This window comes from Macrotis lagotis, chromosome 1 (assembly GCF_037893015.1).
Source record: "Macrotis lagotis isolate mMagLag1 chromosome 1, bilby.v1.9.chrom.fasta, whole genome shotgun sequence".
NCBI classification, from domain to species: domain Eukaryota; kingdom Metazoa; phylum Chordata; class Mammalia; order Peramelemorphia; family Peramelidae; genus Macrotis; species Macrotis lagotis.
Window position 1 is genome coordinate 924,165,405 of NC_133658.1, and position 27,053 is coordinate 924,192,457.

Sequence of the window (27,053 nt, forward strand, 5' to 3'; positions counted from 1 at the left end):
TTCTTAACATGTCCATTATAGGTTTGATCTCAAAGAGAGATTTTCTCCAATTCAAGTTAATTGTAGAGATAATAGTGGGGAAAAAAGATATTTTGATGCAAATTTTCCTTTATAAATAATCAGGTTGAAGCTTCCATGTCTATTATTAGAAAAATAAATTGGAAATCATTCAGACCATTCAGACATTGTTGCCTGATGTACACAGAAACTGTTCTTTATATTTGGCACCATTCAATTAAAATGCAGGTTATACTTGAAAAGTGAACTTCCATTACCAGGCTAATATCATTGTACTTTCCTAAAACAAATTCTAATACAAATGAATTCCTTAAAAATTTACCAGATCATCTTGAGCTTGGAACATATACACTTGATAATCATTTTTGAACAGTGTGTATTCAGTAATTGATTTGACATTAAAGAGTCACCCTTTTACCAATGTTTGAAAGAAATCAAAATTCCTAGCAGAAAATGGATCTCTTTTTAAGACAATTTTAAAATAAATTATAGGCCATCCTTCTGATATAATTAGTCATGGTGATATTTCTTTCCTTTAAAAAAGTATTCATGATAAAGAATCATATCCTGATGTCACAAATATTTATCATTTACCTAAATATCCTTCTACCCATTATGTGATGTAAAAGTATCACAATTAACTCAGGAATATGTATCTAGTGACATATTAACCAAAGCTAAACGCTGGGTTTTTTTTGTTAGAATTTAGAGAATTGTAAATCAAACGAGTCACTTGCCAAGTTTACAGAAACTTGATATAAAGACCAAGCAGGAACATAAGGAATATGCTCCTTTGAATACTTCAAAATTTGATCCAGGAAGAGATCATATAGAGAGTTCTAGTTCTTTTTTAGCCTAAAATTAGAAACAAATTCTTAAAATGTAAATGTATCAAAAGCAAATTAATATTAGTATCACATATAACCCCAAAAGTCCTCAGAAAGTAAAGGATTGTTTTATTTTAAATACAAAACATAGGTACAAAAAGAGAAGGGTTGATTTGTTTTAGACCACTTAATTTAGAGTTATTTAAATGAAATTTAACAGACCTTAAACATTTACTTAATATACTCTTATCTTTATATCACTGGAAATAAACTTATGTAAATAGTATATTTGAATAGCCCTGGTTAATTAGCTACATATCTTCTATCTTAACTTATATAAACTTAGATTAAATTGGCATATATATATATATATATATATATATACATATATATATATAAATATTTTTGTAAGGTTAATGAATGAAGCATAGCCTAATTTTGTGCAAAGTTTTAATAAAGAACATCTTTGATGAGTATTTGCAAATAGATGATTCTTTTTAGAATTACAAGATTTACTTTGTACTTCAGTTAATAATCTTAAGAAGTTTATAAACCAAACCTAAAATAAGGTTAAAAACACTTCCTCTTGTATAGTAATTTAGATGATAGTCTAGACCCAGAGAATTATTTTTCTTTTTAGGAGAGGAAAGTGACACACATTTCTTTACCTCAGAAGGAAACTGAAACCTAATTATAATATACATAGTAAATTAAAGTTAGTTACAATTTCCACATGTAAAATGTCACTGATAAGGAATGCAATAGTCCCCAATTACAGAGATGATGGTATCTCAACACAGACTGAAGTATATTTTTTTCTTTTTCTCTCATTTTCTTTTTCTTGAGTTTTCTCTATCTTTGTGAGAGGAGGCGATATTATGATTACTTTTACAACAAGACTAGTGTAGTAATGTGAAAACAAATAAATAAATTAAATAAAAAAAGAATTAAACCCAAAGAAATGAAAGGAGTAATTCATACTTATGGTAGAAATGTCATTTCAATTGACTGGGGCTAAAAATTAAGCTTAGATTCTGATGGATCTTACTTTTCCCAAATGTCATCAGAGTTTTAGATGAATGGTTTAGCATAAACATGAATATTTATTTAAAACAGCTGATATCACTGGGACTGTAATGCATTGCTGGTGGACCTGTGAACTCATCCAACCTTTCTGGAGAGCAATATGGAATTATGCACAAAAGGCAACAAAAATGTGCGTACCCTTTGATCCAGCAATACCATTACTGTGTCTATACTCTGATTACAAAAAAGGGTAAAATCATCATTTGTGCAAAAATACTCACAGTAGCCCTGTTTCTGATGGCAAAGAATTTGAAATTGAGTGAATTTCCTTCAGTTGGGAAATGGCTTAGCAAACTGTGGCATATGTATGTCATGGAACACTATTGTTTTAATTGAAACCAGGAGGGACGGGAATTCAGGGAAGCCTTAACTGATGCTGAGTGAGATAAGCAGAACCAGAAGAACATTGTACACTCTAACAGCAAATTGGTTGTGATGATCAACTTTGATTGACTTGCTCATTCCATCAGTGCAACAATAGGACATGATTTTCGGGCATCTATGATGAATACCATCTGTATATGGAGAAAGAATTGTAGAATTTGAACAAAGACCAAAGACTATGACCTTTAATTAAAAAAATGATATCTTATTATATAATTTTGCTGTCTCTTATACTTTATTTTTCTTCTTTAAGGATATGATTTCTCTCTCATCACATTCAACTTAGATAAATGTATACCCTGGAAACAATGCAAAGACTAATAAACTGTCTTTTGTTGGGGATGGGAAAGGGAAGCAAAATTAGGGAAAAATTATAAAATTCCAAATAAATAAAATTACTTTTGTAAAAGAATTTTAAAAATAAAATAAATACAGTTGATATTAGAATATGATTTCCCAGTTTCCAACCTTTATTCTGAAATCAAAAGATTTATCAATCCCTGAGAGATCCCCAATCCAGTACTGTGCTCACTTTCCTGATGCTGGAATTCAAACTACCAAAACATGAAAACATTTACACTTGTAAAGTTTTTATAATAACTTTTGAATTAAAGTTCTGTACTTGTTTTTTTCATGTTGATGTTTCTTATCTTTCATCCTCACAGAACACCTTCATATCAGGGAGGTGATGCCCCCCCATGCACATGAACTGGATTTGAGTGAGAGGAGCTGTGCTAAGTCACCAGCCTTTTTTTCCTAAAGAGCATCTGGGTCCAGTGGCCAGATATGGATCAGGATGACCGGAGATGATCCTGTATGAGAGACAAACAGGGTTAAGTGACTTGTCAAAGGTCACACAGAGAATGTAAAGTGTCTGAGGTTGTATTTGAGCTCCAGCCTTCAAGGCCAATAATCTATCCACTGTGACATCTAGCTAAAATCTAATCTAAAATTCAAATAATTCACAAAAGCAGCCACACAACATTTTATCTTATTTTATTTTATGTTTTTCAAGGCAAACAGGGTTAAGTAGCTTACCCAAGGCCACACAACTAGGTAATTATTAAATGTCTGAGACCAGATTTGAACCCAGGTACTCCTGACTTCAGGGCCGGTGTTTTATCCACTACACCACACACACACACACACACACACACACACACACACAAACACAAACACAAACACACAGATATGTATGTGTATATATATATATATATATATACATATATATATGTAATGAAAATTTATTTATAATTAGATTGAATGATAATGAATGAGCTATTAGAAATGTGTGGAAAATATTCCAAGTAGCATTCATGAATTTCCAGGAGAGAATGGTTGACACCAAAAAATGATGATTCTTATTATCTTTATTTGTTTTTTTATTTGTTTGTTCTGCAAGGCAATGGGATTAACTGACTTGTCCAAGGTCTCATAGCTAATTAAGTATTAAATGTCTAAGGGCAAATTTAAACTCAGATCCTCTTGATTCCAGAGCTGGTATTCTATCCATTGTACCAGCAGGTTGCCCTTTATTTAAATATACAACATAGAGAATTTATTTAACTTAACATTTGAAATTCATTCATTTTCTTTGTTTTCCACATAGCAATTTAGAAATACCCAAATATTTTATTTATGAGAAAATCTGTCCTTACTGTTAGAATTTACCAATACTTCTTAAAAGAGGAACATTTAAGAACCTCAAAATATCATGATCACATGATCACATGCATTTTAAAATTTAAACATTTATGGGGCACTTAGCTGGCTTAGTAGACAGAGCACTGATCCTGGTATCAGAAGGACCTGAGTTCAAATCAGGGATGGGAAACATTAGGCTTTCTCTTTGTTACCTTGGGTAAGACACTTACCTCCATCCCCCCTCCTCATTAAAAGTTAAGATTTCATAATTTAATAGAAAATTTTAGATTGTTTTATACAGAAAATCACTCTATATACTATATCTAATTAATTCAACTTCTAATTTAGGTGGTCCTGTTCTATTTCCTTTCTGGTCTATTTTTTTTTTATCAAAAATCAAACCAGCTATGGTTTGATAGCACACAGTAACACATGCTGAACTAAGAAATTTCTTTGTTACTAGCTAGGTTTGACTAGCTTCAAAAAACTTCCTATTGATATTTATCTCTAACCCTCTTTCCTAGTTTAAATTCAATTTATTAATTGTTTTTCAAAGGGAAATCTTATTTTTGCTGTTTCTAGCTGAACCGTAGTCACTTATACTTATATAAAAGTGCATAACAAGGTTCTGCAATATTAAAATTAATGATATCACAAATTAGATGAAAATCTCGATTGTTTAAGAAATTTAAATTATACTTTTTAAGAATTAAATCTGAGCAGCAGAGCCAAGATGGCAGCCTGGGTGCAGGAAATCCCAGAAGCTCTTCCTGAGAACACTCTAAATGCTTTAAAATTATGATTATAACCAAATTCTGCAGTGGCAGAATCCACAAAAAGACTGAGTGAAATAATTTTCCCATCCAAGACAACTTGGAAAATCCTTAGGAAGGGCCTTTTCCACCAGGGATGCAAAGAATCTTAGTAAATCCCTGACAACACCATATTAGAGCTAACCAGCTCCAGTCTTCCAGGGTCTTAAAGTGGTGTAGTTTCCAGATCTCTCAGAGATCACCAAGGACAACTTGGAAGGTCAGTGGAAAACTCTTTCCCACCAGAGTGACAGACAAGCCCAGGCCAGCATAAATCTCAGTGCAGACTTGGCTCTGAGAACTGGAAGCAGGCCTGTGGATCCCCACAGCACTTGCTTCCACAGTGCTCATCTCACAGACAGTAAGGGGGGGTCAGGAAAGACTATTGGGGTCTCTTCCTTATCCCCAAGACTGAACTCTGTTGCTTGGTTCATATTTAGACCCTGATTGAAATCTGGGGACCCCTATTGCCATAGTCTAGCGGGGATTCTCTTCACATCTCATGGGTAGAAGGGAGGGCTTGTGATTATCCACAGACCAAATCACAGGCCAGGAGAGAAGTTAGAGTCTTTCATAAGATGGAAATGAGGTCCCTGGGTGGGGGCGGCTATCCCCAAAACACACAAAAGCCATGGAAGTATGTTAAAATCAGGGCATAGTCTGGGGAGATGAGTAAACAAAAGAAAAAGAAACTGACTACATTTAATTTAGTCCCATGGAGTCAGAAGATGACAAAGTCAAACTTTCCATATCCAAAGCCTCCAAGAAAAACAAGAATTGGTCTCAAGTCATGGAAGAGCTCAAAAAAAAATTGAAATTCAAGTAAGGCAGGTAGGGGAAAATTGGGAAGAGAAATGAGAGCAATGAAAGGAAAGAAAATCACAAAAACTGAGTAAGCAGCTTCATGAAGGAAATACAAAAATTCTAAAAGAAAATAACATGCTAAAAACTAGTTTAGGTCAATTGGAAAAAACAGTCTAAAAAGTTGGTGAGAAGAAGAATACTTTATAAAGAACTGGTCAGATGGAAAAGGAAGTTTAAAAAACTCTCTGAAGTAATTTCTTTTAAATGTAGATTGGAGCTAATGGAAACTCATGAATATGTGAGAAATCAAAAATGATTCCCATGATGATCCTCAAAGAATGATTCTCATGATGATTCTCACAAAAAAGAATGAAAACAATCTAGAAGAAAATCATTGGAAAAAAACACCTGATCATTTTAAAAATATTGGGCTAACTGAAAATCATGACCAGGAAAAGGGCCTAGACTCCATTTTTAAAGAAATTCTCCAGGAAAATTGCAGTTACCCTAGAAGCAGAATTCCAAAATCAAAAAAATATATATTACAAACAGCATAAAAAGAAAGAATTTAATACAATACACTAAGTATTCCGCAGGATTTAACAGAGTCCTCATTAAGAGCTTGAAGGGTTTGGAATATGATATTCCAGAAGGCAAAGGGGCTCAGATTACAAAAGAGAGTCAACTACTCAGCAAAAATAAACATCCCCTTCCAGGACAAATGATGGACATTCAATGAAATAGGGGACTTTCAAACTCTCCTGTTGAAATGACCAGAACTGAACAGAAAGTTTGATGTCCAACAAGACACTGAGAAAGCATAGAGAGGGTGGGCAGAAGGGCAAATTTTGAGTAATTTAATGCTTGGGAAGAAGATATCAATAACTCATAACTACCTTTAAATTTATTAGAGCAGTTAGAAGGATAGACAAGGCACAGGAAGGAGCTGAGTATGAAGGTATAATACATTATAATAATGGTGTTGATGGATGAGAAAGGAATGTCTTGGGTGAAAGGGAAAGGAGAGGTAGAATGGGCTAAGACAATTTATGTGAAAGAGGCAAGAAAAATGGAGTGGAAAGAGCAAGCTGAGGGGCAATGAGGGAACTTTCATGATCATCAGAACTGGCTCAGAGAAGAAATAGCATATACACTGAAATGAGTTTAGAAATTATCTTACCCCAGAGAAAAAAGGAAAGGAAAGGGATGGGAGAAAGGGGACAGAGGAAGGGAAAGGATTTATATGTGATAGAAGAAAGGGATGATTGTGGAACAGGGTAGTCAGATACAATGAACTTTTGAGAAGGGACAGGGTAAAAGTTGAGAGAGAATAGAATAAACGATAGTGGGAAGGAAGAGAATGAAGAGAAATATGTTAACAATAGTATCTGTGTGGAAAACATTGCAGGGACTTCTCTAATGGTGTTATAATAAAGAGATAGAGATGATGGTATCTCAGACTGAAGTATTTCATTTTTTCTCATTTTATTTTTCTTGAGTTTTCTCTATTTTTCTGAGGGGAGGGGGGATTATGTGTGCTTTTACAGAAGACTATTGTAGTATTATGGAAACAAATAAATAAACTAAATGTTAAAATAAAAAAAATTAAACCTAAACAAAGAAAATGAGTAGTTCATAATGTAGGACTGTCATTTCAATTAGACTGGTGCTAGAAATTGAACTTAATTGATGACAGGTCATACTTTTCCTAAATGTTGCCAAGCAGAGTTTTAGATGAATGATTTAGCATATATATGCATATTTATTCAAAACGATTGATATCAGAATATGATTTTCCAGCTTTTATCCTTTCTTCTGAAATCAAAAACTTGGTCAATCAATTTAAGATCCCCAAACCAATACTTTACTCACTTTCTGATGATAGGATTCAATCTACCTCAAACATGAACATATCCACACACCCAGAAAGATTTTATAATATCTTTTGAATTAAAGTTCTTTTGTTTTTTGATGTTGATATTTCTTATCTTTCATTCTCAAAGAATACCCTGATATCAGGGAGGTGATGCCACAACATGCAAATGAACTGGATTTGAATGAGGAGGACTGTGCTTAGTCACCAGCTTCACTTTCTTCTCTGGAGTCCTCTGAGTGTCATGGCCAGATATGAATCAGTATGACTAGAGATGACCTTGGATGGGAGAAAATCAGGATTAGGTGACTTGTCAAAGGTCACACAAATAGTGTCAAATGTCTGAAGTTGGATTTGAGATCCCATTCTCCATACGTCAAGGCCAATACTCTATCTACTGTGACACCTACCTGCCTTACAGTACTAACACACACACACACACACACAAACATACCTTAAAATCAAAAGTTCAAATTATTCACAAAAGTAGCCACACAACATTTTCAAGTATATTACTATCTTGTTTAGAGGACTGGTTTTTAGGGTGACCCAGCTTTATTAGCTAGAGAGAAAAGGCATCTAATAAAAGTAATCCTCATTAAAAGAATATTTTATCAAATATTTATAATTTTATATTTTTAACCTTAAAAATTAAGTAGGGTAACCCCCAAAAAACTAAGTTAACAATTTCACAATTATCAAAATGCTCATATAACCTTAAATTGATTTCCTTTTAAATATAGACTTTAAAGAGTTCATTTGTATATTACCAATTAAATTAATTGGTTAACAAATCATGTGACTTTTAACTTTGTTAAATACCCATTCAGAAAATTGTTGTATTTCCCAACAAAAGATGATGTAAAGTTATGAAGAAGTTACATTTAGTTATAGGGCAAATTATAATATTTACCTTAAAAGAAATGCTGCCTTATAACAAGTGAACTTTACTAAGACCTAGGAAAATGGTTTCCCTATTTTTTTTTACAAATCAGATAACATTGCTTAAAACCACTTCAAAAATTAGTAACTTTCCTAATATAGCCAAAGTACTAAATTTCATTTAACATAAGACCAAGATAAAGTATGCTAAGATATCCCAGTTACTAAAGAAATTCAATTTATAATTTCAATTATTTCATATTATTTGATTGATTCTAGCAAGAGAATCTTTGAATGTGTGACTAACTTCCTTCTGACTCATCAAACAAGCCAAGATTCTGTCTCCACATAAAGACCTGTCATTTTGATTCCTTAAAAATCTCCATTCCTTTAACTATATTCATTTGTACTTTCCTCAATGATTTTTAACTACAAAACACATAGGGATTTGAATTTCACATAATAAAGGAATAAGTCCACACTCTACTTTTATAGATACTTTTAAGAAAATTCTAAAAATCACAAAACTAGTGAAGGGATTCTTCTCTTTTCTCTGGAACTTTTTCAATGCAAACGACAGTGTCTCAAAAGGGCATCAAGACTTGGGGACATCTTGGGGCAGCTAGGTGGAGCAGTGGATAGAGCACTGGCCCTGGAGTCAAGAGTACCTGAGTTCAAATTTGGCCTCAGATACTTAATAATTACCTAGATGCATGTGGCCTTGGGCAGGCCACTTAACCCCATTTGCCTTGCAAAAACCTAAAAAAAAAAGTCTTGGGAGACATCTTATATATCACATAACTGTGTGAATGTCATTGGAAAGATATATATATATATATGCATTATTATATATATATAAGTTTTAAAATTTAAGTACATGTATATAAAAATTCTTTTCATTATTTGTGTAAATCTTAGGAATTTTCTTAATTGGAGGATTTGAAAGGCTTTAATTTTACACATGCTTTCTCATCTAAAATAAAATGCCTATAAAGAGAAAGGAGCAACATTGGAGTTTAAGAATTGAAATTTTGATATGAAGCCAAAACTTCATTGCTAGATTACACAGTCAATAGAGAAGCAGGTCTGAAGAATGAAATTTCAGATGTGGTCTAAGATATTTATTAGCTATGTTACTCGGGAGAAATCTTTTCACCCTTTTGTCTCAGTTTCCTCATCTTTAAAACGAGATGGAGGAGGAAATGGTTAACTGCTACATGATGTGTGCCAGGAAAACCCCAAAAAGGATTATAAATGTCAAAAACAATTGAAAAATAACTTTACAGAAAACTTGAAGCCAAACAGGTATTAGTATGTTAGGATAATAATGCTAGGAAGACATTTTTTCAGTTCGCAAACTTAGCATGGGTTGCATGTGCTCCTCAGTTCTGCCTGGGGGATTATATCACTTCCTTCAATGGTGGCATAGTGGATAAAGCACCTGCCTTGGAGTCAGGAGTACCTGGGTTCAAATCTGGTCTCAGACACTTAATAATTACCTAGCTGTGTGGCCCAGGGCAAGCCACTTAACCCCATTGCCTTGCAAAAAAAAAATAAAATAATTACCTAGCTGTGTGGCCTTGGGCAAACCACTTAACCCTATTTGCCTTGCACAAACCTAAAAAAAATAAAATCACTTCCTTCAATTCACAGCTCTAGGGTGCCATCCTACCTATGATATTTTTCTGAGGCCATCAATTATTCATGTTTTCTCTACAAACCTCTTTGTATACCTTAGCATATTCTGTGGACTTTGTTACATGGACATGGGCTATGTACTAACTACCTCCCCTGGTATGTGAATTCTTCCAGAGAAGGCTCTGTTTTACGGGCTTATTCAGGGTCTGGCATAATATCTGACACACGACAAACATTTATTAAATCTATGTCAATTTGAGTTGAAATCCATATAGTTTCAGTAAGTCCTGAGAAATGCTCCTGCCTCATGAATGCATCATTACTCAAATGCTCTGGAAACACTGTCCAGTGTTTAAACCCATTCTTTCCAATGATGAAGGTGATCTTGGGAAGAGTATGCCTGTAAGTGTTTGCATTTCTCTCCTTATTACATAAAAGAGTATACACCATTAAACATAAGGATGATGAACACTGAGTTGTTCCTGACCATGACCCTTCCTTTTCTCTCTAATTATTTCTCTGACCTTGTTGGGAAGGAATTTATTTACAAAGAAAATTTAAGAAGATAATTCATTCAAACAATCCTTTGGATACACCAGCACCCGAACACGAAATTACCACTTGTCCTTATCTGTCCCATAAAGAACATACATACTTCTGGCAGTACTGCCTTCTGGGATTGGTGAGGAACTCAAGATTTTTGTTTGCAGACCCCTAATCCAAGTGTTTTCTATCTAAGGGTCACAGAAGATAGGTCACTTCACTGGTCTTGGAATGAGGATGACTCATTTCATGAGGTGAAATCAGATCTCAGACACTTATTGGCTATGAAGCTCTGGGTCAATAATTTAAACCTATTTTACACAATCCTTCAAATCTAAAATGAGCTGGAAAAGGAAAGGGTAAATCATTCCAATATGCTCACTAAGAAAACCTTAGATCGTGTAACAATGAATCAAACTCGAGTGAAATAAATGAATAGCAACAAGCCATAGTAGCTGGGAGAATCAATTGAGTTTTTCTTTATAAATATTGAAGTTTGATATCGATGTGATAATTAAGTGGAATAAACATTTGGGTCTCCCTGCATCCCTATTTTCTTTAGTCCTGCACCATCCTGTTTGTCCTCCTCTTGTCACTTTCTATAAAGGTATTTGGTGAATTATCTATTCATGGGTCTGTAGAAAAAATCCAATTAGTCCATAAAAATGAGAAAGGCACAGCTAGGAAAAAATGGATTCTCAGAAGGCCCATAATAAATCCCAAAGGTGACTGTTTCTGTGATTAGGAGCTACAAAGAAATATTTGCATCAACAGTAGCCCATTTGTCACGTGCATCCTTGGGTTTTATATTTCTATTGGAGAGAGATAAAGAACCAGCACCAGCATTAACTTTCTCCATTCTCAGGTGGTTGTTCCCCCAGACCATTCTGATCAGGCAAGTTCCTAAAAAAAATGATTAAGAAAAAAAATGTTATCAATTGTATCAGTGTTTTTTTTCTTCATTTAGTTAATCTCAAGTGATTGAGAATTTTCTAGATTTCAAAGGGATCTCTTAGTGTACTGCAGTCTTCAGGAATAGTAAGAATGAGCACATTTTAGGAGTTAGGATAATGATCTGGCTGATGTCTGGGCTGCATTCTTGCATCTTCAAAAGAATTGGAACACAGGGAAAATCTTTAGTAGCAACAATAACAGGAATTGCACCAGTGTTTTGTCATTTGTAAGGCTTGCAATAGCAGGTATATTTAATGTCTTTTTTAAAAATAATGTTTCTTTATTGACTGTTTATATCTTTATTTCATTTGATCTTCACAGCAAATGTTGAATAATTATTATTAACCTCATGTTTAAAGTCAAAAGCACTGAAACTCAGATAGGTTAAGGGAATAGTCTGGGTCACACAGTCAGGAAATGAGCTTAGCCTGGTGTGAACATTGATCTCATTCCAATGGGCCATGTATCCTTGAAAGCAGTAGGATCATTGAGTTAAAAGTAAGAGGGATCTTAGGATTCACCTAGTCCTCCCCCCTCCTTCCATCAGCTTTGCTTTTATACAAAGAAATTGAGACCCTACAAAATAGGGTGTATGGCTGATGTGCAAAGTAGTAAATACCAGGATAATCAGAATTCAGTATCTCATTTCAAATTAAGTACTATTTCCATTAGGTTGAATGGTTCGTTTTAGTTAATCTAGAATCCTCAGTCAAGAATTGAGTAAGACCTTTGAGATCATTTTAGGAGTTAAGTAGTTCCCTAATTTCTTCTTAATGCCAGAAAACTACCTCATTCAAATCAGTTCATACTTCCCAATACCTTGCTTTGATATGTCTTCTTTCTTTTAAAATAAAAGACTTTCCCTAAAATGTTTATACATTATGCTATCAAGACCTCTGATTCCTAGGACACAAGAGTTGGGAGGAATGTTAGAGATTCCCTGAAAGTAATGTTTTACATACTTTATATGTTTGTAATCATTAAATTCTAGTTTCTGGAAGGGTCAGAGTTAAGTGTGCAGAAGACAGACACATCAGGAGATGAGAAAAGAATGGGGAAATGGTCACATCTATTTAATAGCTTCTCCTGACTTCTGGCTCAGGAGAGGGCAAAATGCAGGGACCTTTTGCCAGATCCCCACCAATTTGATTGGTTTCTTCATTATTTTATTCCTTTCAATCAATTAAATGCATTGGCTGCAGGGAGAAAGATTTCTTTATCCTTGTATGAGGGAAGGTCCAATTTAATATGGGGAAAATGAAGGACTGAGTATTGATGGATATCTTTCCTTTTAGCCTAGGAACTGTCAGTGACTGATGATGGAGCCTAATTTCTATTAAAGTCAGGAAGATAACACTGCTGTTAGACTGTGTAGTAATATATTCATGGAATAGGATGCTCTGGATAGGGGGAAATGAGGAACCTGAGAAAGTGAAAAATTATTCTTCTCTGATGCTGATCAAATGGGCCAAGGCTGTGCCTACCTACAGCAACTGACTCAATGAATATTTTCATAAAATATTGAAATTCCATGTATATGCATTAAGTCCATGTTCTGCATGAGGTTGGTGCTCACAGCTGTTAGACTGGATGAGGGTAGACTCTCATTTTATTCCCTTCTTATAGAGCTTAGTACAGCACATTAGACAAATAATATATGATTCTTGATTCAATATTGCGTTTATGAACATAATAAAAGGGTAACAAATCAAGCAGCCAGACAAGTAGAATATAATCAAAGCAGAAAAGATATCCAGGCAGAGTGTCAATAGTAGATTTGGAACTGGAACGAGGAGAATTTCTACTTATAGAGAAAAGGATCTCCATGCTTGGCACATGTCATGGTCTATGAGTACACCTGCCAGGGAAGTAGTAAGAGGAAGGTCCAGGTGAATTGGGAGAGAGGTGCAGTATGTCCTTTGTATATTCCCTTTTCAAAGTTCATTATACTGCAAATAACAATGTCAACATTATCGTGGGGAGTACTGTGAAATGGGACTGTGTGAGAGATTAGAACCACAATTTTAGTGGCCCTAAATGCCAGGCTAAGAAGTTTTTATTATATTTTGTCAACAGTAGAGAAGCACAGGTTTTGAATTTGCTGAAACAATAACTCTAGGAACAAGTTATTTTATTTCACTCAATGGAACAAGTCCACTATCTATTTTAGTATTCTCTAGATTCAATCTAAGGTCATGGCAGCAAGCAGAAATGGACTCAACATGGTTGAATAAGGACAAGACATTGCAGCAAAAGGCAATGAGCAAGTGGGAATTCTAATCCTTTGTGGTCTAGCTCAATCCAAGGGCAGGCCTCGAGCTAATAATCTTCATCAAGTAGTTAGAACCTAGGAATAGCTTTGGCCAATCTTTGTACTGATGTGGCCTATTTTGAATCAGGTTGCTGGACTATACAGCCATTTCCTCAGAATCTATGATTTTGATCAATTATGTAAAACATCAGGGACTTTGCAATGTTTAAATATACTAGTAGTATTTATTGATATGGATTCTCTGACTTTTTAAAAATAAAATCAGTGATTTAGAATTGGGGGAACCTTAGACAAAAGTGAATCTTATGCCTTAATTTTATTAATTTTACAAGTGAGTTTGAGAATTGAACTTACAACAGAAGTGTTGCAAACTGTAATAGTTTTTCCAGAACCACATAGCTAATATGAATTTGATAATTCCTTTAAACCCTCTTCACCTTGATTCCAAATATGAGGCCCTCTCAACTATAACACAATTCTATGGCATTGTTTTCTCATAATATAATATGTCAATAATTTTGAAAAAAGTCTTTTCACTTTTAATTTAAGTCAGATCAACATATTCTATAAAACCAATATGTAGGATGATATCTCCACAGAACTACTTTCTCACCTTCTCAAAAATTTTCTTGAAAAAATGCTGAGAGACATTTCAACTAACGTATCCTTTTTTCATGAATGACTCAATGGTATTTCCCTGAAAGTAGGCTTTAAAAATCGTTAAGAAGGATGGATGCAAAGAGTCCAGTTGTCTGAGAAGGTGATATCATAGTAGCACAATGTGTGGAGAAACAGGGAAGTGTGAGGAGGCTGTACATCCTGAAGGTATAACTAGCTAACTTTTCAGTTTTACTAAAAGTTGACTAAGAAATGGAAGCAACTAAATTCAATTTCCTTATTTTTTTCTCCCAATGACATTTATTGAAAGACCCTTTCCAAGGTATTTTGGAGGACTTAAGTACTTGGACCAGATAAGACTATGAATCTATTATGCTCCTAAAGGTAACAAAGATTTGAAGCTGGTGAGGATAACAACTAAAACAGTTTCACTTATACTGACTGTAAGAATAAGATAAATGAAAAAGGAAGCCTACTACTCAGCAGGATTGAGATCATAATCACTGTCAATGGAGAGAAGTGAGAGCTCCTCAGTATATGTGTCTTTCTGCTTTTTTTCTACCAAGGTTGATGATTTTAGTGCTAGAAAGAAGAGAAGAAAAATAATGATTAGGGTTTTTGTAGTCAGAGTTAGTAAGTTGAACATGTAGAAAGAGATAATCCTTCATGAACTGAATTAAGGTTACTTAAATAATCATAGTTAATATTGATATAATTTTAAAACTCTATTTGGACTTTTCTTGGCAAAGATACTGGAGTGGTATGCTCGTTCCTCCTCCAGTGGACAAAGGTCTATATGATCAAAGCTATGGGTTTTTTTTCCTAAAAATAATGCATAGCTCTGAGGTTTGGAGTAGAAGTTAAGTGCTCCAGAAGGTGTTAGAGATCACCAAGGAGATCCAATCAGTCAATATTAGACAAATTAGACAAAGGCTATTTACTGTGAGAACAAATACTCATACTGAAGCTTTGATAATATCTTAAGAGGGGAGACATTGGAAAATAATGTGCTGTTAGAAAAGATTAAAGCAAAAGCAAAAGGGGATGGCAGAGGATAGTATGAATAGAAAGTGTCATGGAAGCAATAAACATGAGCTTGGACAGACTTTCAGGGATAGAAGATGATAGAAACATGGATTGTCCATGGAGTCTCCAGGGCTCGAGCATGACCAGATTACTGAACAAGCACCATAACAAAATATTGATTCATTCTATCTATAAAGATTACAAAGAGCTTTCCTTACTTTATGTTGGTTGCTCATCTCAACTCTGTAAGGTACCTTTGCCTCAATTCATAGTGGAGAAAATAATCTTATAGAAGTTAAGTGATTTCATCAGTGTCACATATCTAGACAACTACAGAGAGGAGTTGAGGCAGTATTTCTACTATGCTCTAGTGCCTCTCTAATGACTTATATCCCAGCTAAAAACAAAGGGTTTTAAGTTTCTTGAATAAATAATAATGTCATTGGAAATATTGTGGTAATTGGCTAATTACCAGAGGATCAGAAGACAAATGTTGGGCAAATTTTCAAAAAAATGGAGGAGAATATAATCTGTAACCTACAAAAGTATGAGCATAACTTGAGTTCTAGGAGGAAAATTTAAAATGCACATGTATGCAAGTGTGAATTATATATTATGTATATTTATATGAATGCAAGTCTGTATGTATTTATGGTATCCTAAATAAACATCTAGAAATGAAAGCAAGGATCACACAGAACCATCGTGGCTCCTTCCAGAATATTAAAACACCATTTGGATATCTTTACCTGATTACCTTGTTGATATGGTTGCAGAGTTGATAGATTATATGAATACTGTGAATGTAATTTACCAGTGTGATTGAGCATTCTGTCAAAACCCAGTATGAACACCTCTCATTTATTTTCATTTTATTATTTATTATTGGCCCCAGTTCAAAGGTAACAAATCAATTGATACTCCCTCAAAGAACACTTAAATTAAAATATCCTTCATTAATAATTCAGGGAACTAAGCTCCCAACCAGTTTATAAGAGAGTTATAAAATAAAGAAAGCTTTCCTCATGATAGCCAGCTCACCCCTTTCTTTCTGTATCTATGAATTTGCATGTGTGTGTGACTGTGTGTGAATATGTTTATGTATATATATATATATATATATATGTATATATGTGTGTGTGTGTGTCTGCCTGTGTATGTGTGCATATTAATGTGTGTGTGTGTGTGCATGTGTGTAGTTCATGCTGGCCCCTGCTCAGCAGAACTGCCATCAAGGCATTATATCTGGGCAGTACTATGAGAACTGGCTTCTGGAAAGAGTAGGTGGTCCTTCTAGTTTCAGTTATCTGCTATTCATCACATGACAATTTGGAAGATGCTCTTTCTTGAAATTGTTAGTGCTGTGAATATTATGTGAAATTCCTTGAATTCTTACCAGTTTCCCTCAGGGCCCACTGTTTGTTTATTCAGTGGAGTCCTGAGATGATTAAACTTCACTCAGACCAAACCTCATCCCTTGAATTCTTCTCTGAGGTCTTCTCCAGGTGTATGAAGAGGACAAGAGCTTTACTCTTATTTTTATTACTCAGCACTTATTTCATGGTGATTTTCCACCTGTTTCTAAAGAAAATTTGTAGAGCCTAGAAATTTCTGTCTTCATCTGCCATCTGCCCACAACAGATCCTACTTTAATTAGATGATTAAGAACAGAATAGCATTCAAATCGACCAGCAATGAGATTCTTCCTTTGTCATTTACTAGACATGGGACCAAAAAGAAGAATTCAGCCTTAATTCTCCCCAGTTTTCTCAGTTGTAAAGTTAATAATTATATTTAAATTATTCATATTTTGAAGATGTTAAGATGTAATATAAGAGAATTGATATTAAGATGATCATGAAAATAATGATGACTATAATAATGATGATGGTAATGATAATAATGATGTTGTTACAAAAATGATGATGATGCTATGGAAGGGGCATTGTGAGAAGATGGTGAAGTAGATCAGAAATGTTAATCCTCTGCATATTTTGTCCTCAAACCCATAGAATATCAGCAAGAAATGAATGTAGTACTACAAAAATAATGGTGTAAAGTAATTGTTCTCCTACAGTAACTTGAGAGGAGTCACAAGAGACAGGACTTCAAGGATTTGGGTTTTGACCGGAGTGAATGGTAGACAACTCCAAGTCACCTCCGATGTATTAACAAGCAGGTGGCTTTAAGGGCATCTCCACTGGAAAGCAGACTGAACTCAAGAAATTTCATGTTAACTTTCACCTCACTCACAGCCTCAATAGCTTTTACATCTGAAATGTTCATTTCTTAATTGTAGATTAAAACTATTTCTACCCAATATTGTCCTATTTGGGGAAATCAACCCTAACAGTGCTGACCAAAAGTGACCCCAAAGCATGTCTTAAGCGGGGAGAATGGAGGATATGACCAGTGAGTACAAAACCACAGAGATCAAGAATGTTTTGGGGACTATGAGGAAGGTTTAGGGAAGGATAGGAGTCCTTGAGTTTGATTCTCTGGACAGAAAATAATGAGCAGGATGTACAGCTGAGGGAAACATCATCCACAACTTGGTATCAACAATGAATTATAACAATGAGTTATGAAAAAGAAAGCAACAAAATACAAATGAATAAGCAAAGAAAATATAACCTTATCACTGATGGCTACTTTGGTGGCAAAGAAGATATGAGTTCATATTGAAAGACAGATAGAAGTTTAAAAAAAAAAAACTCTTCAAAACCAAAGAGTGGTTGTAAGCCCCAAAAGGAATCTTGGAAGCACTTTTAAAAGAATTCAAAAATCATATAAAAGAGATTGAGGAAAAAATAGGAGAAAAATAATAATAGTAAAAAATGAAAGAAAGGTAAACAGTTGGAAAAAGGGATACACAATCTAAGGAAAGAAAATAATTTCTTGAAAGTTGGCATTGGCCGAGAGGAATTAAAGGACATAAGACATCAAGAAGTAATCAAATAACATAAATAGAAGATAATATAAGACATCATATTAGAAAAAACAATTGATCTGAAGAAAGAGATCAAGTAGATATGGTATAAAAATAGGAGATTACCTGATGATATTAAAATAATTATAAAGGAAAATTACTCCAATGTTCTACAACAGGAATTTAAAGAATTAGGAAAAAAATCTATCATTCGCAATATGAAAGAGATCCTTTGGAAAAACTTTTGGGAATATCATAGCCAAGTTTCAAAGTTACCAGATTATGGAGAAAACATTGCAAGCAATATGAAATAAATACAATTTAAATACTATGGAAATACAGTATGGAATTTACAAGAATGAGTATCTTCTCTAAAAGATAATAGTTCTTATATTGTTATATTTCCTTGTTTTAAATTTATTTAAGCAGTGGGATTAAGTGCCTTGACCAAGGTCACACAGCTAAATTATTATTAACTGTCTGATCATGGATTTGAATTCAGATCCTCCTGACCCTAGTGTCAATGTTCTATCTACTGCTCCATGTAGCAGCCCCAACATTATATTACAAATAGCAAAAGTATGTGTGTGCATACAAATTTATACATACTAGGTATATTCAGTGACAGGAGACAGAGGAGTTAGAACTGTGCCTCACATCTTATTTCACAATATTTCATAAACTGTGTGCTGCCAATAAGCTTGTGCCTGTGCTACCTTTATTAGGCTCATAATGGGAAAATTTTGTCTCTTATGCTGTTCTTGCCTCCCTGGTCAAGAAAACCTCCACATTCACTGATATGTATCAATTTGATTTTAATAATAGCAGTAATTTATAGGACAAATTTGTCAGAAGGAAGAAAAAAAAGGAAAAATATGTTTACATGATTATATATTTAAAAGGAAATGCAAGTTGTACAAAATTTATTTGCAGTTTTCTTTTAAATATATTAAAATATAGAAATACTTGCTTTGTTTGATAAAAGTAAAAGTAATTTTTTAGAAAGTGATCATGATACTGATATGAACAAATCCATCCTTCATTGACTCAGGGAAATTTTTTCTATTGAATCAGGTATGTTTGCATATTTTACAAACAGTTCAGCCCAAATTTCCATTGGTTTCTGATTTCTCCAGGGACATTAAAAATGTTTCTTGTAATGCAACTTGGAGAAAAGGCCAGGATGAACTAAGAGTCTGAATCAGTGTCCTGATTGCCTACCAAGCTAAATTTTCAAATAGGAAAACAACATAATGGGATGCATACATACATTCATACATACATATATATCCTTATGATTTTGAGCAGGTAGTCAATGAAAACATTATCCCAAAGACTCAGTTAATTCACGTATAAAATTATTGACTCAATGTTTTTTGTCGACACTTACCATTTTGTAGCAACTGACTCCATCAAAGACTTCATACTCATCCAGTCTTCTTCCTTTGCTAAAACCTGTCCTTTGGACTTTAGGTGAAAAAGTGAAATGATACAGATGTGGATGGAAAAGAATCAGACTTTTGGTAGAGATTTCATCCTATTAGGATTGTTGGACCCAAACCATTATGGAATTCTATTCTTAACACTTATTTTCATCATGTTTATGGTGGCAATTAAGGGAAACACAGTCTTGATTCTTCTTATCCACACTGACATGCGCCTCCACACTCCAATGTACTTCTTTCTCAGCCATCTCTCATTAATGGATATCTTGAACATCTCCAACATCATTCCCAGGATGATCAGTAACTTCCTATATGGCAGGAAATCCATCACATTTGCAGGTTGTGGGTTCCAAATTTTCCTCTATATCGTCGTCATGAGTGCTGAGTGCCTTATTCTCGCAGTCATGTCCTATGATCGCTATGTAGCCATCTGCCACCCACTGCGCTATCCCATCCTTATGAGCCACCGAATCAGTGTCATTCTGGCTGCTGGATGCTGGCTTGGGGCAACAATCAATTCTACAATTCATACAATTTATGTATTGCAGCTCCCTTTCTGTGGCACCAGGGCCATTGATCATTTTTTCTGTGAAGTTCCAGCATTGTTGAAACTCTCCTGTGTTGACACATCACAATATGAAGGAGGAGTCTCTGTGGCTGCTGTATTCTTTCTCCTAATTCCCTTTTCCAGTATCCTTGCCTCTTATGGTCATATTCTCCGAACTGTGCTTCATATTAAGTCAATGGAGGCACAGAGAAAAGCCTTCTCCACTTGTTCCTCACATCTGGTTGTGGTTGTGATATACTATGGATCCTTTGCCTTTACATACATGAGACCAAAGTCCTATCATACTCCAGGTCAGGACAAGGTCTTAGCTATCTCATATACTATTCTCACTCCAATGCTCAACCCTCTCATTTACAGTCTCAGAAATAAAGATGTCTTATGTGCTCTAAAGAAGGTTTTAGAAAAATCACATATTCACAGAAATGAAAATTCATTTAAAATTAGATTGAATGCTCATGGATGACCTATTAAAAATGTGTGGAAATTATTCCAGGTATCATCCATGAATTTCCTGGAGAGAATGGTTGACCACAAAAATGATGCTTCTTATTACATTTATTGGTTATTTGTTTGTTTGTTTTGCAAGACAACAGGATTAAGTAACTTTCCCAAGGTCACATAGTTAAGTAAACATCAAGTGACTAAGGGCAGATTTAAACTTATGTCCTCCTGATTCCAGAGCTGGTGCTCTATCCATTAGACAGCCCAATTGCCCCTTAATGCCTTCAAATAGAGAACACAATCAACTCAATCAATTCAAATATTTGCCTCTACAAGAAAAATCTCTATACCATTCTATTTATTTGTTGAATTCATTTTGTGACTTGTGGTATAATATATACCAAGAATAATGCTATTGATTAATGTTTCAATTTCTCCATTAGACGACCATCTCATATGTAGAGGGAAGGAACCAATGCCAACATTATAAATAAAATCTTAGCCAATTGATGACAGCAAGTTATCACTCAGATAATACATTATGACAAAGTGGGATTTGGTGATGCAGGATTTGTTCAATATTAGGAAAACTTAGCATAATTAATTATATCGATAACAAACCTATCAGAAATCATATGACCATATCAATTGATTCTGAAAAAGCTTTTGACAAAATTCAGCACCCATTCTACTAAAAACACTACAGAGTGTAAGAATAAATAGTTTGTTCCTTAGAATACTAGGCAGTATCTATCTGAAATCATCAGCAAGTATTATATGCAACATGGATAGACTTGAGGCATTTACAATAAACTCAAGGGTGAAACAAGGATGCCCATTATCACCACTACTATTCAACATTCTATTAGAAATGTTAGCCTCAGCAATAAGAGAAGAAAAAGAAATTGAGGGATTTAGAATTGGGAAGGAAGAGAGAAAACTCTCACTCCTGCAGATGGCATGATGATGTACCTAGAGAATCCCAAAAAATCATCTAAAACACTACTCGAAATAATTAGTAACTTTAGCAAAGTCACAAGATATAAAATAAACCCTCATGAATCCACAACATTTCTACATATGACTAGCAAGATACAACACAAAGAACTTGAAAGAGAAATCCCATTCAAAGTAACCTCAGAAAAACCTAAATGACCCTATCTCAGGAAAAGAAATTCAACAAGCCATTATTGAAATCCCTAAGAAAAAATCCCCAGGGCCAAATGGATTCACAAGTGAAGTCTACCAAACATTTAAGGAACAATTGGTTCCAATTCTATATAAACTCTTTGGAAAAATAGGTGAGGATAGAACTCTGCCTAACTCTTTTTATGATACCAATATGGTGCTGATACTTAAACCAAGAAGAATTAAAACAGAGAAAGAAAATTATAGACTTATCTCCCTGATGAATATATATGTAAAAATCTTAAATAAATCTTAGCAAAACGATTACAACAAGTTATCACTGGGATAATACATTATGACCAAGTAGGATTTATCCCAGGAATGCAGGATTGGTTCAATATTAGGAAAACTGTTAGTATAATTAATTATAACCACAACATATCTGTCAGAAATCATATGATCATATCAATAGGTGCTGAAAAAGCTTTTGAAAAAATTCAGCACCCATTCCTACTAAAAACACTTAGAGAGTGTGAGAATAAATGGTTTGTTCCTTAGATTAAGAAGCAGTATCTATCTGAAACCATCAACAAACATTATATGTAATGGGGACAGTCTAGAGGAATTCCCAATAAAATCTGGGGTGAAACAAGGATGCCCATTATTCCCACTGTTATTCAATATTGTATTAGAAATGTTAGCTTGAGCAAGAAGAGAAGAAAAAGAAATTGAAGGAATGAGAATAGGGAAGGAGGATCCAAAACTCTCACCCTTTGCAGATGACATGATGGTATACCTAGAGTATCCCAAAAAGTCATTTAAGAAACTGCTGGAAATAATTAGTAACTTTAGCAAAATTGCAGGGTACAAAATAAACCCTCATAAATCCTCAACATACAGCAGAAAGAACTAGAAAGAGAAATTCTATTCAAAGTAATCTCAGAAAAAATAAAATACCTGGGAGTCTACCTGCCAAGGCAGACTCAAAAACTTTTTTGAAAACAATTACAAAACTCTTCTCACACAAATAAAATCAGATTTAAATACCTGGGCAAAAACATAAACTGTCATGGACAGGTCGAGTTAATAAGATAAAAATGACAATTCTACCCAAACTTAGCCACCTCTTTTGTGCCTTCCCAATAAAAATTCCAAAAAATTAATGAGTTAGAAAAAAGTTAAGAAATAGAGTCATGGATCATTGGAATAGACTGGATACAATAGCATAAAAAGGTTATAATAATCTGCTGTTTGATAAACCCAAAGAGTCCAACTATTGGGATAAAAACTCTCTCTTTGATAAAAACTGCTGGGAAAATCGGAAGTTAGTGTGGAAGAAACTTAGAATAGACCCACACCTCACACCCTTTACCAAGATAAGATCCAAATGGTTACAGGATTTAGACATAAAAACAATATTATAAGCAAACTAGAAGATCAAGGACTAGTTTACCTGTCAGATCTATGGAAAGGGAAGCAGTTTATGACCAAGGAAGAGATGGAGAACATCATTCAAAACAAACTAGATAATTTTGACTACATTAAATTAAAAAGCTTTTGCACAGGCAAAACCACTGTAACCAAGATCAAAAGAAATGTAGTTAATTGGGAAACAATTTTTGCAACTAGTATTTCTGACAAAGGACTCATTTCTAAAATATACAGAGGACTTTTTCCAAAAAAAAAAAAATAGCCATTCCTCAATTGATAAATGGACAAAGGATATATAAAGGCAATTTACAGCTGAGGAAATCAAAGCAATCCATAGTCATATGAAAATTTGTTCCAAATCATTACTTATTTCTCTAAGGAAATGCAAATCAAAACATCTCTGAGATATCACCTCACACCTCTCAGACTGGCCAATATGACCATAAAGGACAATGGTCAATGTTGAAAGGGAAGCAGGAAATCTGGGACACAAATACATTGTTGGTGGAGCTGTGAACTCATCCAACCTGTCTGGAGAGTAATTTGGGATTATGCCTAAAGGGAAACAAAAATGTGCATGCCCTTTGACCCAGCAATATCACTATTGGTTCTATACTCTGAAGAGATAATGAAAAAGGGGGAAAATATCACTTGTACAAAAATATTTATAGCAGCCCTGTTTGTGGTGGCAAAGAATTGGAAATCAAGTAAATGTCCTTCAATTGGGGAATGGCATAACAAACTGTGGTATATGTATGTCATGGAACACTATTGTTCTATTAGAAACCAGGAGGGATGGGAATTCAGGGAAACCTGGAAAGATTTGCATGAACTGATGCTGAGCCAGATGAGCAGAACCAGAAAAACATTGTATGCCCTAACAGTGGGGTGATTATCAACCTTGATGGACTTGCCCATCCCTTCAGTGCAACAACCAGGGACAATTTTGGGCTATCTGCAATGGACAATATCATCTGTATCCAGAGAAAGAATTATGGACTTTGAGCAAAGAGCAAAGACTATTACCTTCAAATTAGAAAAAAAAACTGTTATCTTATGTAATTTTACTATCTCATACTTTATTTTTCTTCCTTAAGGATATGATTTCTCTCTCATTACATTCAACTGAGATCAATGTATAACATAGAACCAATGTAAATACTGGCAGAATGCCTTCTGTGGGGGTGGGGGGAGGGAAGCAAGAATGGGGAACATTTTTAAAACAAAATAAATAAAATCTTTAAAAAAAACAAAGAAGGTTGTTTCAATTGTGCTGATAGTTATCTTCTCAATGGAATTGTCTATTAGTACTCCACCTGCAGTTGCATATGTCAAACCCCAAAGGACTACCTGTATCTTTGGTGCAGTGTTATCACATTGTTTAACATGCCTAATGTCAGACGCAAACCAAATCAGATATCAGCAATATTTACTACAATATTATTGCACTATAGCAATTTCCTATCATCAGGATTTCAGGAGGATTCAATTCTAAAGGATCAAAATTCAGTATGTGGGGATTATAATCCTTCATCAGTATCAACTAAAGATCCCCAGATTTCTATTTCCAAAGAAAACAAAGCAGTCAGAAGAAAAAAAAAATCAAGATTCCCAAGGAGAGTGTCACATGAATTATTATTATTACTCTTCACTAACATAGCATGTCTCAATTAAAATCTTATTTCTTAGAACACAAATAAAGCAAAGAGATAACCTTGTAAAAATATTCTTCAGGAATTGAATCTTAGGTTTTATCCTAAATTGGTACAAATAGATTTCATCAAAAGTAGGTTTTTCTCCTTTTTGTTTCCAAGTTTAAATTTAATCTTGATATAAATACTAAATCATTAGAAATCATTATTATATTATACATAAATCTGTAAATCTACACCAATCTCACTTCATTTTCAAAAATTTCAGGGATCCCAGAAAGAAGTCATGACCATTGATATTACCCTTCCATTTTCCTCACAGAGTAATCAATTACAAATTTCATATTTCAAACACCTTGTATTTTTATTAGTGATGACCAAAAACTTTTGGATATAATTTCCTCTTAATTTCAAATAGTTGCAAAATACAATCAACCCATTACTTGTAAGAGGACTCCAATTAGATATTTCCAAATTCCTTTGCCCAGATAATATAGACTATTCACATTGAAAACCTCTCACCATAGAACTCCAAATACATAAAGTCTCAGAATGTCATTTATCATAATATAAGTTATGCTAAAAGATTGTTACAAACCATGGGGGTAGGCATGATCTGAAAGAAGCTGGGGATAGGGGAGGCTAGGTGGCATAGTAGATAAGGCACCGGCCATGGAGTCAGGAGTACCTGGGTTCAAATCCGGTCTCAGACACGTAATAATTACCTAGCTATGTGGCATTGGGCAAGCCACTTAACCCCATTTGCCTTGCAAATAAAATCCTAAAAAAAAAAAGAAGTTGGGGAGACCCTGAAACAAGATTCATCCTGTGATCTGCCTACCCAAAAAACTCCCACTTTTGATAAATGATGCCTTCTCACATATGCCAAAGAGATAGAGAAGTAGGTTTTGCCTTCAACTATCTTTTTCCAAGCCAGTTTCAAAACACAATCAAAATAGCAAATTGAGGCCCTCTGAAATGAATTCAATTCCCGATAGTCATGGAAGCTGTAAATAAAAGGAAAATTAGAACTCAGAACTTCAAACTCTTGATACGATAGTTTTTTTCCATTACATCGGGTCCTGTAATTCATTCCATGCTTCTAGACAGTCTAACCCTTTATGGTTTCTTATAGAACAATGGTATTCCATAGTATTCGTGTACCATAATTTGTTTAGCCATTCCCCAATCACTGGGCATGCCCTCAGTTTCCAATTCTTTGCCACTACAAAAAAAGAGCTACTATGGATATTTTGGAACATGAAGGACTTTATCCATTTTTTTAATAATATCTTCAGGATATAGACCTAGAATTGGAATTAATGGGTTACTCTCCAGAATAGTTGAATCCGTTCACAACTCCACCAGCAATGCATCAATGTCCCAATCCTCCCACAACCTCTCCAACACTGATCATTTTTCCTTTTTCTAATCTGATAGGTATGAGGCGATACCTCATTGTTGTTTCAATTTTCATTTCTCTAATTAATAATGATTTTGAACATTTTTTCATTGGATTATATATAGCTTTTATTTCTTCATTTGAAAAGTGTCTATTCAAATCCTTTGACTTTATCAATTAGGGAATGACTTGTAGCCTTGTCTAATCTCTAATCTTGCATCTCGAATTGTAACTTTCTCACATTTCAAACTGGATATCTAATAGATAGCTTAACTTCAAAATGTTTAATAAAAATCCTCATTACCTTTTTCCCTTAAGACTTCCCCCCAGCTAAATTCTCTGTTCTTTTCAAAGGAAACATGGGTCTCTCGTTCCTTAGGGCTCCCAACTAGGAGTCATCAGGAACACCTAACTATCTCTCATTCTCCATATTCAATATGTTTCCAGGGTGTATTGAATTCCCATTTTCAACAATTCTCAGATATACTCCCATCTCACACCTGGATTACTGAATAAGTCTGCCTTCCTCAAATCTCTCCCTATTCTACTATTACATATATTCAGTCACTAAAGAGATATTCCTAAAATGCAGGAAACAATTACTTAAACACGGTCATCTTAAATCATCAAAACCTGTTGTTGCTATGTCCTTCATTCTTTGTGTTTTTTTTTTGTT

The 27,053-nt window shown here is 34.3% G+C and overlaps 1 protein-coding gene across 1 annotated transcript; it reads left to right on the plus strand.

Annotated features, from left to right (window-relative positions):
• The first annotated feature begins 19,805 nt into the window (after nt 1-19,805).
• On the plus strand, nt 19,806-20,786 carry LOC141509795 (olfactory receptor 2AJ1-like). The gene has a single exon (XM_074219583.1). The coding sequence runs from the start codon at nt 19,806-19,808 to the stop codon at nt 20,784-20,786; it is 981 nt and encodes a 326-aa protein (XP_074075684.1).
• Nucleotides 20,787-27,053: the final 6,267 nt, after the last annotated feature.